General features: G+C 38.7%; 1 protein-coding gene and 1 long non-coding RNA gene across 2 annotated transcripts; one reads left to right on the forward strand and one right to left on the reverse strand.

The window, feature by feature from the left end:
* Window positions 1-3,815: 3,815 nt before the first annotated feature.
* On the forward strand, window positions 3,816-5,470 carry LOC139128764 (uncharacterized). Its single transcript, XM_070694489.1, has 2 exons — window positions 3,816-4,725; window positions 5,333-5,470. Exons 1-2 carry the CDS (start codon window positions 4,351-4,353, stop codon window positions 5,468-5,470), a joined length of 513 nt encoding a protein of 170 aa, XP_070550590.1. The 5' UTR covers window positions 3,816-4,350.
* Window positions 5,471-6,928: 1,458 nt separating this feature from the next.
* On the reverse strand, window positions 6,929-8,803 carry LOC139128750 (uncharacterized). Its single transcript, XR_011551393.1, has 3 exons — window positions 8,349-8,803; window positions 7,374-7,508; window positions 6,929-7,160 (listed from the first exon to the last, which is right to left on the reverse strand). It is a non-coding gene; the product is annotated as an uncharacterized lncRNA (long non-coding RNA).
* Window positions 8,804-14,768: the final 5,965 nt, after the last annotated feature.

Consider the following 14,768-nt stretch of genomic DNA (forward strand, 5'->3'; position numbering starts at 1 on the left):
TTACCTAAAATATATGTTTATGTCAATAAATAAGTAACCACAAGTGCTATGTCCTTTGTATTTAGTAGGATGACCTTATGACAACACACGCTTTACCTCATTAATTATGTACACATCTAATTCTGGGCAAGCGAATAGAGCTAGAGATCTGATTTTTTGGCATATAGGGATTAATTAGCAATATAATTTTTTTTTTCAAAATGTCATGTGACCTCGATGACCTTTGACCTTGATTATACATATATAGCATATCTCAGTAACCACAAGTTCTATACCCTCCAATTTGATAGGATATTAGACCTTAAGATGTCACATCTTGTACCTCATTTATATGCACATATCATGTTCTCCACAAATGAAAATTAAAGGCGGGCGGCTAATTAGCATATGTATTTGCATAATATTTGCACACAATTTACATATCACCAGGGCTATTCACAAGGCACTCCAGTGATGAGATGTATACTTCTGACATTCTCATATTTTTCTCCATTCAGCAGTGATTAATGGCAAGCTATACAATTTATTTTTACATTTAAATCCTGTCTATTTACTTTAAATAAATAATAAAACATCAAAAGTGAAAAAAACACATTGAACTAATACAAACAATACACAATTTAGTAAATATATTGCACAATACCAACATGAAAATTCAAAAGTAGGCCTACATGAGAAGTAATCAGTGTTCGAAAAATCGGTGGCAAATGATGGCACGTTTTCATGTGACCCTCTGTTACTATATGTTTGTCTGTAGCCGGATTGGTAAAGCCATGAACGTCTTTTTTTTACGTCCATGACAAGTTGACACGGGACTGAATAATGCACTAAGTTACAATGCGGAGTCAGCGGAGCATGCCTGCAGAGAAACATACGTTGACTTTAAAACTCAATTCATAATAAAGGGAGGCCCGAAAAAAATGATACCAAGTATTTCCAAGAGAAAGATTTGAAATTTCATCGACTCTTAGTTCGGCAAACGTACAAAACTTCGACAACTGCGCGGCGTAGGCTGCCATGCATGTTTGTGTGGAGCACGCTGGCCGGCGCACTAGATCTCGATCACACGCGACCTTTGAACTATACTGTAGGCCTACAGAACCGTATGTACGGTACATAGCTGCTGTATTCGGATGATCACACGAATGATGATTTTAGCTCGTGCAGTTTCTTTTTACTTCATTTCATTGTGCCTTTGATATTTTAAAACGGTCACGGATTTGAAACTTTATCAAACGCAACTGCTTCTCAAAGTCAATCGAACGAACCATGCAAGTTACGAATGCGTGACAGGAAATGACCACACTGGCTTCAACGTCATGTGGACGTACACGGATCTCAAAATGGCTAACTTGGCTCGGATACGCAACGACCTGAGCACGCGAAGTACCATACTTTTTTGCATCTGATATTTGTCTCAACCAATCGTACGATTTTAGCCAGATCTGATCGAAATCACTTTTCCTGACCTTCGGATCCTTACAAGTACGAGACATGGCGGCAATGGCAGTTGACAATAGCATAGATGCTTTGACTGAGTGTCCGCTGGCAAAAATGCAACACCGAGCCTTCGAGTGTACCGTGTCCGTTGTATGAAATGGACGGTGTCTGTACGGTACGGTCGGCAGCTTAACACATTTCAAGCTTTTTGAATTGAAGTCTTAGCCAGTGTTCATCGGCACTACGGCCGTTTCACACTTGAAAAGCTTGCTGAAATAAGAGCGTGACAAAATCGCCGCTTAGAAACATAGGTCTTCAACCACATTTACTAAAGAGTATCGGCGCCGCGGATATGAAACAGGATCGGGCGAAAAAAATAAGGATCGGGGCCGTCGGGGCCTGGGGAGAACATTGAATTTGAGGATTGCATGCAGTCGCAAAACAAACCGACAGATGTGTGAACGGTCCCTCTTTATTACACGACGTTGTCAGTTGCTGTCATTTTTATTCAATAGGCTTTCAGATATTGTTCGGACAACTGACTGTGAAAACAGTTTAGGTGAAAACAGTTTAGGCGACAGAAACAAAGGTGGGCGGGCGAGATTAAAGGCGGGCGGGCGAGATTAAAGGTGGGCGGCGAACAAAAAGAAGCGGCGCACCGCCCGTTCAAAAACCCCTTGTGGAGAACACTGCATATGTATTTCTTGGCTGGCCAATACTGCTAGAGGTCTGATCTTTTTCCCGATTTAGAACCGTAACTTAGACATGCCTCATGTGTATCAAATTGGGAACAACGACATAGACCTATGTGCCCATAGATCTCAACATATACACTCCAGTGATACTTCTTAATGACCACATTTCCAGCCCCATCAAGACTAATACTCCTATTACAAGTGGGGACTATGTCATTGTAAATTACTTGTTGATTTAATGGTTGTATCACAGTATTCGATATATCTAATTCTGTATTTTTTCCATTTTATATTCTGAATAATTACATTAACATATCTCACTGTCTCCAGTACATTTCATTTAAGTTTTTCACTTCATGCACTTATCCCTTTCACACATGTTTCAAATATCTGACCAGAGAACAAACACTAATAGTCCAGGATGGGAGCTACAGTGTCATTGACGCTATTTTTCAAAATGTCACATGACCTCAATGACCTTTGACCTTGATTTTACATATATATGCATAACTCAGTAACCACATTAAGTTCTATACCCTCCAATTTTGATAGGATATTAGACCTTAAGATGTCACATCTTGTACCTCATTTATTATGCGCATATGTATTTCTTGGCTGGCCAATACAGCTAAAGGTCTAATCTTTTTTCCCGATTGAGAACCATAACTTAGACTTGCCTCATATGTTTCAAATTGGGAACAATGACATAGACCTATGTGCCCATAGATCTAAACATATACACTCCAGTGATACTTCTTAATGACCACATTTCCCTACCCCATCAAGACTAATACTCCTATTACAAGTGGGGACTATGTCATTGTCAATGACTTGTTTTTTCATAGGGGCAAATTAAAAATGGGGGATAAAAGAGTTGCACCGCCACTTTGAAGTGATATGCGTGGTGACCAGAAACAAATAAGTTTTTTTGGCCTAACATCCAGCAATCTTTTGCCTGTGTGTTCTCAGTTTTGAGCTGAAAATAGGATATTATGCTGCTGTCAACAAAAGATTCTGGCATTTGATTAAAATCTTGGATGCAGGGTGTTCAAAATAGCTGATCCAGCTGTATAATTATAACTTCTTGTTCAGAAATAAATTTCTCTTTTTACATTTCTTGTCTTCAGGAAAAACTGCATTAAAATTGCAATGAAATAATCCAACTGAACTTATTTTAAAAATTACATTGCCATCAAAACACATCCATACGAGATCATCATCATACTACAGATGTACAGACTATATTCTGAAGTGTAAAAAGAATAAAATGTAATGCTACCACATGCAGGACATCCACTTTAGCATATACATATGATATCCATGTGTTTTCAAGCATGATGGTTTTTCTTTTGATATCTCGAATAGAGAATTTGTTCAAAAGCTATTAAAGTGTCATACTATATTTAGTCATATGGAAAATAGCCAAGTTCACATTGAGATGAAAATCTTTTTATGTTGTAATTTTACTGCTAAATCACAGTGTGTCTCTTTTCCAGGTGACATTCAACATGGCCACGGCATCATCAGTTTCCAGTGAGAAAATTTTGACGGACATCAATGAACATATGCTGCTGTGTGCAATTTGCATGGAAAGATTCAAGTCTCCTAAAATACTACCTTGTTATCACACGTACTGTGAACCCTGCTTGACCGAATGGGTAAAAACAAACAATGATAAGCTGATCTGTCCAACTTGCAAAGAATTGTTTCTTTGCCCTCTGGAGGAGTATCTGCTATTGATAACAATCGATTCATAAATGATTTGCAGCAGATTTTAAGTAATGTCAATCCTGATTCTGATAAATCACATGTGAAGTTTGTGAAAAAGAAGCTAAATTTTGGTGTCAAGATTGTGGTGAATCTTCTGTGATGATTGCATTCAATCACACAAAAGAATGAGATTACTCAAAGGTCATAAACTGATGACTGTAGATGAATACAAAGAAAAAATGTCTTCTGAGCATTCAAGACTTATTCAACCAAGGTTCTGTGATAAGCATCCCAGTGCACAGCTGGAATTGTATTGCGACTCTTGTCAAATCCCAACATGTGTGAAATGTACCTTGGTTGAACATACACCACCAGAACACAAAACTTTATCAGTAGAAGCAGCTCTTGAGAAGTACATGCCAACCATGAAAGAGTATGAAGGGAAAGCTTCTCAGAAAGTGAGTGATTTAAAACAGGCAAGAGATGGAGTTCTCAGAGTGGGGAAATGCTTGGAGAAGAACAAACAACCACTGAGTCACAAATCAGAGACTTGTCAAAAACTGTGGTTGATGAAATCAAGAAGCAGGAAAACAGACTGCTAACTGAAGTTGCTGATACATATTCACCAAAGCGCAAACAAATTGATTCCAAGGTGGAACGATTGGAACATAGGCTTGTTGGTGCAGAAAGCATGCATTCACATCTGAATCATCTGTTGAGGTATGGTGGTGCAGTGGATATAATGGCAGCAAAGACGGAAATATCCCAGCGACTGGGACAAGATGGTCTGACAGAAGAAAACTTTGACAGCATTGATAGCAATCTTGGTTTCACTGAAAATCCACGATGCAGACTGGTAGATCTCGGCAATGTTAACCAGGTGAGTACACATTACCTTGGTCTCAGGTGTATAAGTACAAGGTTTCTCACTTTCATGCCTGTAGCAGAACCTCTTACATATTATAACTGCAGTCCTGTGCGTACAGACACCTGAAAGGGTTTAGGTTTTTTGAATTGCTTTTAAATTATCATATATGAACTTGTAGCAACATCTTTAGATCCTGTAACAGCACCTGAAATTAAACTCTAAAGGGAATTCTAAAGGGAATTCAGTGGTTCCTGGTACACTGACCTTTTGCTTTTGTATAATTGAATCATATGATTACAACATTTTTCTGCCAACTTTGTGTCAGTGGTACGGTGTCTTTCATTATGTCTGTTTAGCTTCTGTCATGATAATTTTGTTAAGTGTCTTATTCTTGTGCTTGATTTTACGCTCAATTCCATTCATGTTGTTTTCAAGGAAAAAATGGTGGAATAACACAGTATATTGGTTGCTATGTTTCTATATAATTTAAGGTATGATTTCACTTGTTCTTCAAAGGTATCAATGTATCAAAACAATATGGAAAGCTTTTATTAACAGAGGTGTTCACAGACAAATAACAATTGATTGTTATATTGATCAAAGCCAATTACCCTTACAGGAGGATGGTTCTGCACAAGATGATTTGCAGAACAAAGACAAAGCTTCGTCCCCAAAAGAAGGTATAGAAGGAAACTCTTTACCTCAAGCTTCCAATATGAATAAGGTATGTTCTTGCAACAGTGATGGAATTGTGTAGATTCCACTCAACATCTCCTTTCTACATATCATAATGAACATGCGCGTACTTAAAATTCATTTGAAAAAACGTAGAATGATCATGAAATGCATAGATAATAAAATAATATGACAATGCAGCAGTACCAATATGCTGAATTATTACCTTAGTCATATTGTGCTTCTGTAGTGTCACAAATGATGCATACTGGTACATAACAGCATCAGGACCCTTATGAAAATTTTAGCCCTGCCATACTGTCTTGCTACTTACAATTTTGCAGCAATGTTGCAGCAATACAACAGTTAGAATGCAAATTTTGACAGACACTTTGGTTGCTGTTACATTGCAGCAGTTCTTATATCAAACATGCGTCGGTTGCTGCAATATTGCAGCGTTCTGGTTGCTGCTATACTGCTGCTCTGGTTTACATAAAATTTCATTTAATACTCAATAACATGCACAGGTAGGTGTAATGCTAATATGAAAATTATTACATGCATAAATTTCAATTCAGAAACAAATACTCCATTGTGCAAGAAGACATTAAGTATTACCTGCCAACTTCCTATCATTAAACGGTTACATGACACTCATTCACACTGATACCAGTAATTGTAAATGTACAAACAACGATGTTTACAGAATATAACATCCATACAATTATTAAATTTTCAAGAGATTCATACAAAAAATACAATAAAGAACAGAAAATAATAGTCTGAACTGTGATTTCATAACACATTCAAAGTGCCAAAGGGATATAATTGACAGTGTTTCTTTTAACTTTGTGTAATCCCGAACAACTTACAACTGCTCAGTCCACAGCAACCAAAATAAATATCACCATATATGAGATCAAAACCAAGACAAAATTTTATTTGCTTTTGACTTGCCAGTGGTCACATGCAACGTAAAACATATTTCTCAGGTGTAAAAATGTGTGCTTAATACAAATTAATTGCCAACAATTTGTCGGACACCACCAAACCTCCAGAGAACTGCATACTGCTCTAATGAACAACGACATGTACAATCCCTTACGAAAATTAAAGCCTTGCGGCGAACAGTTCTGGTAAAGTCTTCATAATTGCCCGGTAAGTTTACCACAACATGTTGTGGTAAGCTTACGCATAGCTTGAGATTTTCGCATGTTGATGGATTTTGCGGCGCACATATTGTGGTATGCTTACCACGACACTCAAGCATGTCCTGGTATGTTTGCCACAAAAGTTTAGGCTTTGCAGAATTTTTTTGCGGTATACTTGCCACAAACAGGATTTACGGTATACATACCGCTATTGAAGCTGACCCTATGGGTAGCCCCACCCCCAGTAGCATACCCCTACCCTTCACACTTTGCCACGACCACTCACACTGTAGCTACTCATTCTTGTGCTCATGTATTAAAGTTTTCAGAATGTAGCCACAGGTACAAACACTCATACACATTCACAAACAAAAGAAAATCTTACCAGGTTTTTCATTGAATTCCTACCTTACATTTATTGCAGATGGAAATGCTAACAAATGACTCAAAACAAAAGAAATCACAAGTTCATCAACAGTTCTTTCACAGGATATCTCCCTTAATCCATGGCATCTTCATAACAAAGTGTTGGCATATCCAACGATATAGTGGGAACAGTTACTTTTGATCCAGTTCATTGTTCAGTGTCTTGGTTTGCTTTCCGCTAGACTACAGAAAGGGCTAAAAAAAAAAAAAAAAAAGAAAAACAAGAAAAGAAACATTAATGCAATCACATATACTAGCACAGTACAGTAGACAAAATGCCAAGAGAACAATCTGCCAGTCAGTATGTAATTGCAACTGCCTTGACATACCTTTCACAATGAGTCTTGCACATATCATGAAATGGAATCCAGGTCACTAAATTGTAAAGATATTTCAAACGGTACTTACACTTATATATTTGCCTTGGCAAGCTTGGTTACTCTTTGGGACCAATGTGGGTTTATGAGATTGGTGATGTAAAGTTGTCATCAGCATTGCTTTTTCTCAGCATCCGTTGCCACAAAGACATGTCGTCACTTCCAGCTACAAATAAGAAAATGCAATGGAATAAAAAGGAATGTAAAGGAAAAAGTCCCAGCGATTATGTTTGGTGATTTTGACTACATGTGACATGAAAACTAGTTTACTACTATATCTGTGAATCTAAATTACTTTTAGATGGGGAGGGGGGGGGGGGGGGGAGACAACGCTACCAGTGATCCACAGCTACAGAAAGATAACTCTGAAAATATTGTATGCATGTTTTGTGTTGTAAGATTTCATGTAGAACTTCAATGAAATATTGTAAATCAATCATTGATTTGGATTTCGCCTTACAATATGCCAGCAAAATATTTACGGGTAACGTTGAATAAATGTCAAAATACATTAATGAAGATTTCAAAAGAAACTTAAGTGTCAAAGACAGAGACGTCCAGCATCGTCCAGCATGATCTTATAAATAGACGTATACCAAATTTCATGACATGAAACACGTGTACAAACGATACTAGGTCAGAGTTTAAGAACTTAATTCTTACCTAACCATTCCTAAATCATAAAATGTATTGTTTTTTCATTGTTTTATATCGTACATCGAGGGAAATTTGTATACATATAAGCAAAAGTTTCACCCTGGGTACAGTCCCCGAGGGACTGTGCCTTCGCCAAAGTGTCGAAGTATGTATTCCCCAGACATAGACACTATCAATACATCGGTATGAACAGATAAAGGCCACTCCTTTCACACTGTTCTGTTCACTCAACGTTCAACCTCGGGAGTTATTCAGACAATTGGACAGTGTTACTCGAGAATTGCACAGAACAAAAACAGATAAAATTCGTCGTTACGTTGTAGAGAAGGATACTCGAAAATTTACTTACCGAAATTCAAACGATCGCCTTGATCCTCAGCTCGGCCAGCTCAGGGTGTTATCATGGTTATAAGAATGGTGACCATTGTTCACAAGCCGATCTCCACACGCCGATCGTGACGACGATGACATGAAAATTAACGCGTCTTGAACATTGCCTATAGGTTGTACATTCATAGCTAGGGTATACGAAGCTGTCAAGGTGATGTCCAACGGCAAATTTCAGTGAAATTTTGTCAAAAGTCGAGTGAAAAAACAGCGACAATGCATTCAGCAATTCAAAAGGGTCGTAACTAACTGCCTTTCTGATATCAGATTTGCCGCTGAGATTTGACCTGTGACACGCCAATCTGACCAATCACAACGAAGTCTTCACATGATCTATGATGTCATCAGGCGTGATACTATTACTTCCGATACAAAGTCCTTGCAATCGCGATCGCTGTACACGTACGTAACATAGCATGAATCGTAGTGGAAGTTTTTTTAAAAGTAATTCATTGAAAACTTGCAGCTTTCGACGGACTATCCAAGCAAAAGTGTATTGACAGCACCAGTGGCTATGACCCAACACTAAGCCCCACACTATGTAGGCCCTATTACATAGCAGTTAGCACAGCAGTGCCAGTGGCGCCTCGATCGCGGGGCTAACCGTGCAAACCCTTCATAGGCACTATACCAGCACTATTTTATAGTGTGCCTTCCCTGAGATACGGGAATTCTAGCTGCAATAATTGTAGCCCTTGGTTGGTGGGGATTGGGCTTCTGTCGTGCGGCTCGCGCCTGCCCCAACCAGGTTGGGGCAAGGCGCGAGCTGCACGACAGAAGCCCAATCCCCACCAACCAAGGGCTACAATTATTGCGCTACGGGAATTCAATTTCGATAAAAACTGTGTTCTATACGACAGGCGTGAGATACAAAAAATCCAACATACCAGTTCAACAATTTCTTACATTTTTGTTCGGGCGCGTTTCCCTGGAGACACGTACGTACGTGTCCACGGCAGGTTGAGTGAGATGTCAATCATTTGTACAGTGGATGGCAATACGACTAATAATTCCCTTGTCTTTCTAAGTCGGCGATATAGTAACTTATACCATACCTACCTCCATGCTTATAAGATCATTATGATGGCTTCGGAAAATAATTGTCGAAAGACACAAATAGAATGACTGTTTTCTTCGACCGCGGTGACTGACATGCTCTGTCCGCTTATTATTAGGCCTACCCAAACTGTGGCAATTAAGTTCCTTTCCTTCATGGATTACGGCCGATTTTCGAGAGAGATTTTCGTGCTACCATGAAATTGATGAATTTAACATTGAATTATCGTGCAGATCATTGGCTCAAAACGTTTCCCGATGGACAGGGGAAAATGGTTTCATGGGATTTTTGTGGCTGCCTACAGTGTGGCCTATGTATGAAACAACTTGTTATCAACAGAATACCCGTCTTAGGGGGGAACCATTTGATTTCTGGGGGGGGGATATGGAGGATTTTGGAAAAAAAAATTGTCACCAGGTGAGAGAGAAGAAAAAAAAAAATTGATCCTGTCATGGCCTGAGAAAAAAAAAATTGTCATAACAGACAGAAGAGAAAAAAAAATTGTCACAATGCACCAGAAATAAGCAAAATTTGGAAACCCTTTTCTCATGTATTCTTTGCCGGCGCGCCGGCGGCGCAAATGTTTTACCACAAGCAATTCTTATGTTTCTTTTCCCTGCACTTATGATATAAGCATGCACTACATAGGTCTACTTTACACCTCAGTACACTCAATGTTTTCCTTCCCTTTTCTGACCCAAGAAATCATATTTCAGGATTTCTGTTGCAATATCTCAATGGCATAGGCACTATCTAAAGGGGACTATTTGACTTCTGTAAATTGTGAAAATTTAAAACACAAGACAGGAGTCAATAAACTAGTGTTAAACCAATATATTATTTCTCAATATAAATTTGTTAGAAAGATGTACCTTGACAATGAAAAATTGAGGAACAACAAATATAATGAAATACAATGTTTGAGCCTTGTTTTTCTGACCACAAACACCGGATCGCAAACATACCATATTCAGGCTTTTCATTAGAAGCTGGCAGCTGGAGAAATGACACAAGAAGGTCACAGATTTTCCGTTCCTGTATATTCATTTGTCTTCAGTCTCTGGCAAACAGAACTGTTTTTCACAAATTGTATTGTCATTGTTTGGTTGTTGAATATTGTGACTCAAAAACTGATCATGCAAAAATAGTAAAAAATATCAGTGTTCAATGTCATTTTCAAACAGTTTTACCGAGTGCAAAATAAACTGAAACTCCTCTCAGATTGCACCATTAAACACATCAATTCTCAAAATTTCCAATACGAGAGGGGGAACCCCCTCTCGTTGCTCTCCCCCTTGGGATATTCTAACAGTTTCACTTGGTAAAAAATAAAAAAACACCTCTCAGATTGCACCACACTGCACCATTGCACTCATCAATATCTTAAAAATTCCATGCAAGCTAGGGGAAAGCCCTGTGACACTTTCCCCCTAAGCCTCTCTCATGTTCTCCCCTGTACTTTCAAATTCTGCCCGGTCAGATATCCTAGTGAAAACCCTGTCATAATATCCATCCTAATTAAACAATATACTATATGATTAGATACTGCGTGATCTTTTATATCTTTATTTTATTGTGACTTTGAATTTCATTTTGATGGGTTCACCTTTTTTGAACCATCATGAGATAACTGATGATAGTCTAGCAGGGTACATCAGGATTGGAAAGGTCTTTACTGTTGCTGTATTTTGTAAATTTTACAATAACATGCATTGGTATTTAACTTTTCTTAATGGGGATCAGTCAAAATTTCAGAGTTAGAGAGGGAGGTTACTCAAATTCATCATGGTTGGCGAGTGGGGGGGGGGGGGTCACTCGAAATTTCGGAGTTTCAGGCCGTAAATAATGACGGTTCCCTTATATACAACGAATTACAAACTTGATGACCAAGGAAAAAAAAAATTGCACTGCTACTCCATTTGAAAAAAAAAAATTGATGCAGGTCTGACAGTAGAAAAAAAAAATTGCTGTCACTCGGACAGGAAAAAAAAATTTGCTCCCATACCCTTTTCCTCCATACCCCCCCCCCAGAAATCAAATGGTTCTCCCCTTATTAGATCAACTTCGTCACTTTCTCGCCTCGATCACACCATAGGGCCTATAGCTGCTAAATCGCTCAAATTAAGCTATTTTGGCAATCCAGCAATCCCGCACCTTTACATATGTGCTATTGTTGATGTAATCTGGATTCGTAAAATCTTGTCACTGTGTATAGAAGTATCATTTGGAGAGTCAGGTACTTTTGTATGTGAATTTCCTAATTTCTTGGAAACTGACTAAGATTTGTCCTACAAATATGTTCACGTTTTAACATCCCCATTTTGAAAAATCAATAAATATACTATTTTGTTATTAAATTTAGAGTGCAAACATGTATATTCTTATTCATGCATATGATCTACGGTACATCGACAGAAGCCAGCTGGGCACACACGTTCATTTGGCTGCCCTGTAACCGTGCAGCCTGAATTCTTACACATGAGTCTGCACAGTCTGTGCTGTGTGACCTTGTATTTTACGTAAAGCCTTCAATGGCAAACATACCACAAGCAATCTGCAACTTTGTTTACTTCAGTCTTGTGGTAGACATACCAAGAGAAAGATTGCTAATCACCACAAGTGCACCACTAGTGGTGACTATCGGCGCAGGATGGATAGACTGTTGTGGCACACAAAGTATGCGTGGTATGTTTTACCCAGAGCTGCAGCATGTTTACCACAAAATCTGTTTCGTACGGGATCACAGGGCGGAGAAAACTGAAAGACTTCAATGTATAGCCCAAATTGATCAAGGTTATGTGCTTACGTACAACTTTTTGACAGTAACATGAAAGCGTTAATTGTTCTTCTTTGAAATACCAATATTTAAAGCTTCTCTTTGCCTTATAAAGTGTCATACTTGTGAAAAAATCAGCAATATTTAATGAAGATAGAGCAGATAGCCGCACCACTGAAATCTGCCCACCCACGAGCTGTCAATCATTTACAATCAGTTGCAATGTTTCACATGATGTGATCATTATGGATCTATACACATCTGGGGCGGGAATCAAACATAATTCATGCACCCACCTATGACCTACAATGTATAAGTCAACCAAAACGATGTTTGTACTCTTCCCGGATTTGAAGCTTGTATAGCCAGGAATGGAACTTAATGTGGCAGAGCCAATTATACAGCAAATTTGTCCTGGGAAAAGTCTGGCAGGGAATCAGTAGACTTGCTCCCCCAAGATCTTCTGACCAGCATATATCGAGATCCCATGCCACAGTGGGACTCAGATCGGCAATCGTACTTAATTGTCCATTGATGAAGATTACGTCCGTGCTTTGGCAAACACTTGAAAAGTATCGATCATGCTGAAAAATTGCAGAAGATCAGGTCATAGATTTTAATTTTGGCAAACTTTATTAGACCACATTTCTACTTTTGTCCATGATTGGAAAATACTGGTACGAGCTACCAGCTCTAAAATTTTCATGGGCAAGGTACATTTAAGGCTAGTGCGGCTTTTCAATAATATCTGTTGCAGCAAAGCCTTTCCAATAAAACGAAGTGTTTTTGAAAATAGATTTTTGAATGTTTCATTAACAAACTAAATGACTTTTAATTATCACCAGTCAAAATGTATACTGAATCTCAAATTTTTGAATAATTTTTAAATCTACACCGTTTTGTAATTACTCCATATCATGCATCAAAGCTGCACAAATTGTTCCATTTTGGTAGACCCCTGGCATCTTCTTGCAATCATGTTGCACAATACAGTTTTTTATGCATCGTAGCTGTGCCTTGCTATAGCAGCACAGATTTTTCATGTGCAACAATGTAATGTTTGTCTGCTACCTGCTGAACAGTATGCTAATAGGAATGCTGCACAGACTGTTGAAGAATGTCACCTTAATATTACTGCAACATTACAGCAGTGTTGCTGCAGTGTTACTGCACAGAGTTCATTTTCATGAGGGATATGCACTTGAAGGACCAGCAAATTTTGGACTCTGTCATTCTAACTATTTTACCCATTTTAAGCTCACTGTGTGTTCACAGGTGATCATGTATTGTAGCAATGTCTGTCTGTCCGTGTGTGTGTGTGTGTGTCTGTGTGTCTGTTTACACGATAACTCAAAAACGGCTGAATGGATTCAAGTCAGATTTGGTAGACCGATACCGTATCATAATGCCAATTGCGAGAAGATAAGCTTGTGCAGTAAACTGTTTGGGAGTTAGTCATTGTACTCTGAATTTTGCAATATAAAATTCAGTTACTAATGGACAGGTCCAAACACAGCAGCAATCATATATATCATTAAATTTCAATGGGCATCAAACTTTAATGTTGTTATCCAACAATCACCAGGAGAAATTAAAATATAGAGGGTTATCAGCCAATATCGCCTGTTCCTGTGTCGTATCAGCATGAGTGTCATTTGTGCTGCGTCAGACACGAGACGAAGTGGAGTGTCTGACGCAGCACAATTGACACGAATGCTGATATGACACAAGGAACAGGCGATATTGGGTAATAACCGATTTATCATATACCCATGCCCATAATTTCACTAATAGAACAAAAAACCTAAATTTTGAGGCTTTATTTTATTACATCGTGTGCATAAATATCAGAATGTTTATGTGAACAGGCTTCATTCATAAAGTATACGATGAAGCTGTCAATACATCAAGCACGACATCGCTGCAAGTCGTCCACATAATGAAACCCAAGAAGAAAGACACCGGGATACAAAAATCGTCATACAGGAGAAACATTTTAAGGTGCAATTTGCTATTACAATATTAACCATCAAAAACTGTGCTCAGCTTTAAATCTATCCTAATTTCGATCGTAGTACGGCAGGGAGCTCGCGCAGAGAGGGGATGCAATTTTGTTATTTACCCTCAGAGTTCCCATGTCAACAGTCGTCGCGTGTGGCCATCGCTGTCACGCCACGCGCTCACTACCTGTTCGGGGGAGACCATGCACAGTGCAGTGCCAGCGCCGTGCGAAACGGCAGAATGTATTGCAAGAACTTGACCCAAAAAATACCATTGGAAAACATTACAAGACTCAAAATGTATTTCCGTATTTTGCAACCAGAAATACCCGTGTTCCTCGAAGCCCTTCAAGTTTTTACGTCGGCGACATGGCTTCGCAGGCGGGGAGCGGCAGCCATTTGTTGTTTACGTTGTTTACCAACAAACTGCTAATGTAGTTCAGGAAAACTCTAAAACTGATGACGTTCATCGTGCATATCTCAACGTTTACCGTGAAATATCACGGCTGAGATATTTTACGGTGAACGTCACTAGATGTAGCAATATGG

Source organism: Ptychodera flava, unplaced genomic scaffold, assembly GCF_041260155.1.
Source record: "Ptychodera flava strain L36383 unplaced genomic scaffold, AS_Pfla_20210202 Scaffold_67__1_contigs__length_642179_pilon, whole genome shotgun sequence".
Classification (NCBI taxonomy): Eukaryota; Metazoa; Hemichordata; class Enteropneusta; family Ptychoderidae; genus Ptychodera; species Ptychodera flava.

Bases quoted from the DNA above. Each gene is read 5' to 3' on its own strand.
- LOC139128764 (XM_070694489.1), top strand. From the start codon at position 4,351: ATGCTTGGAGAAGAACAAACAACCACTGAGTCACAAATCAGAGACTTG. The intron at 4,726-5,332 runs GTGAGTACACAT...TTACCCTTACAG, and splicing joins ATCTCGGCAATGTTAACCAG to GAGGATGGTTCTGCACAAGA.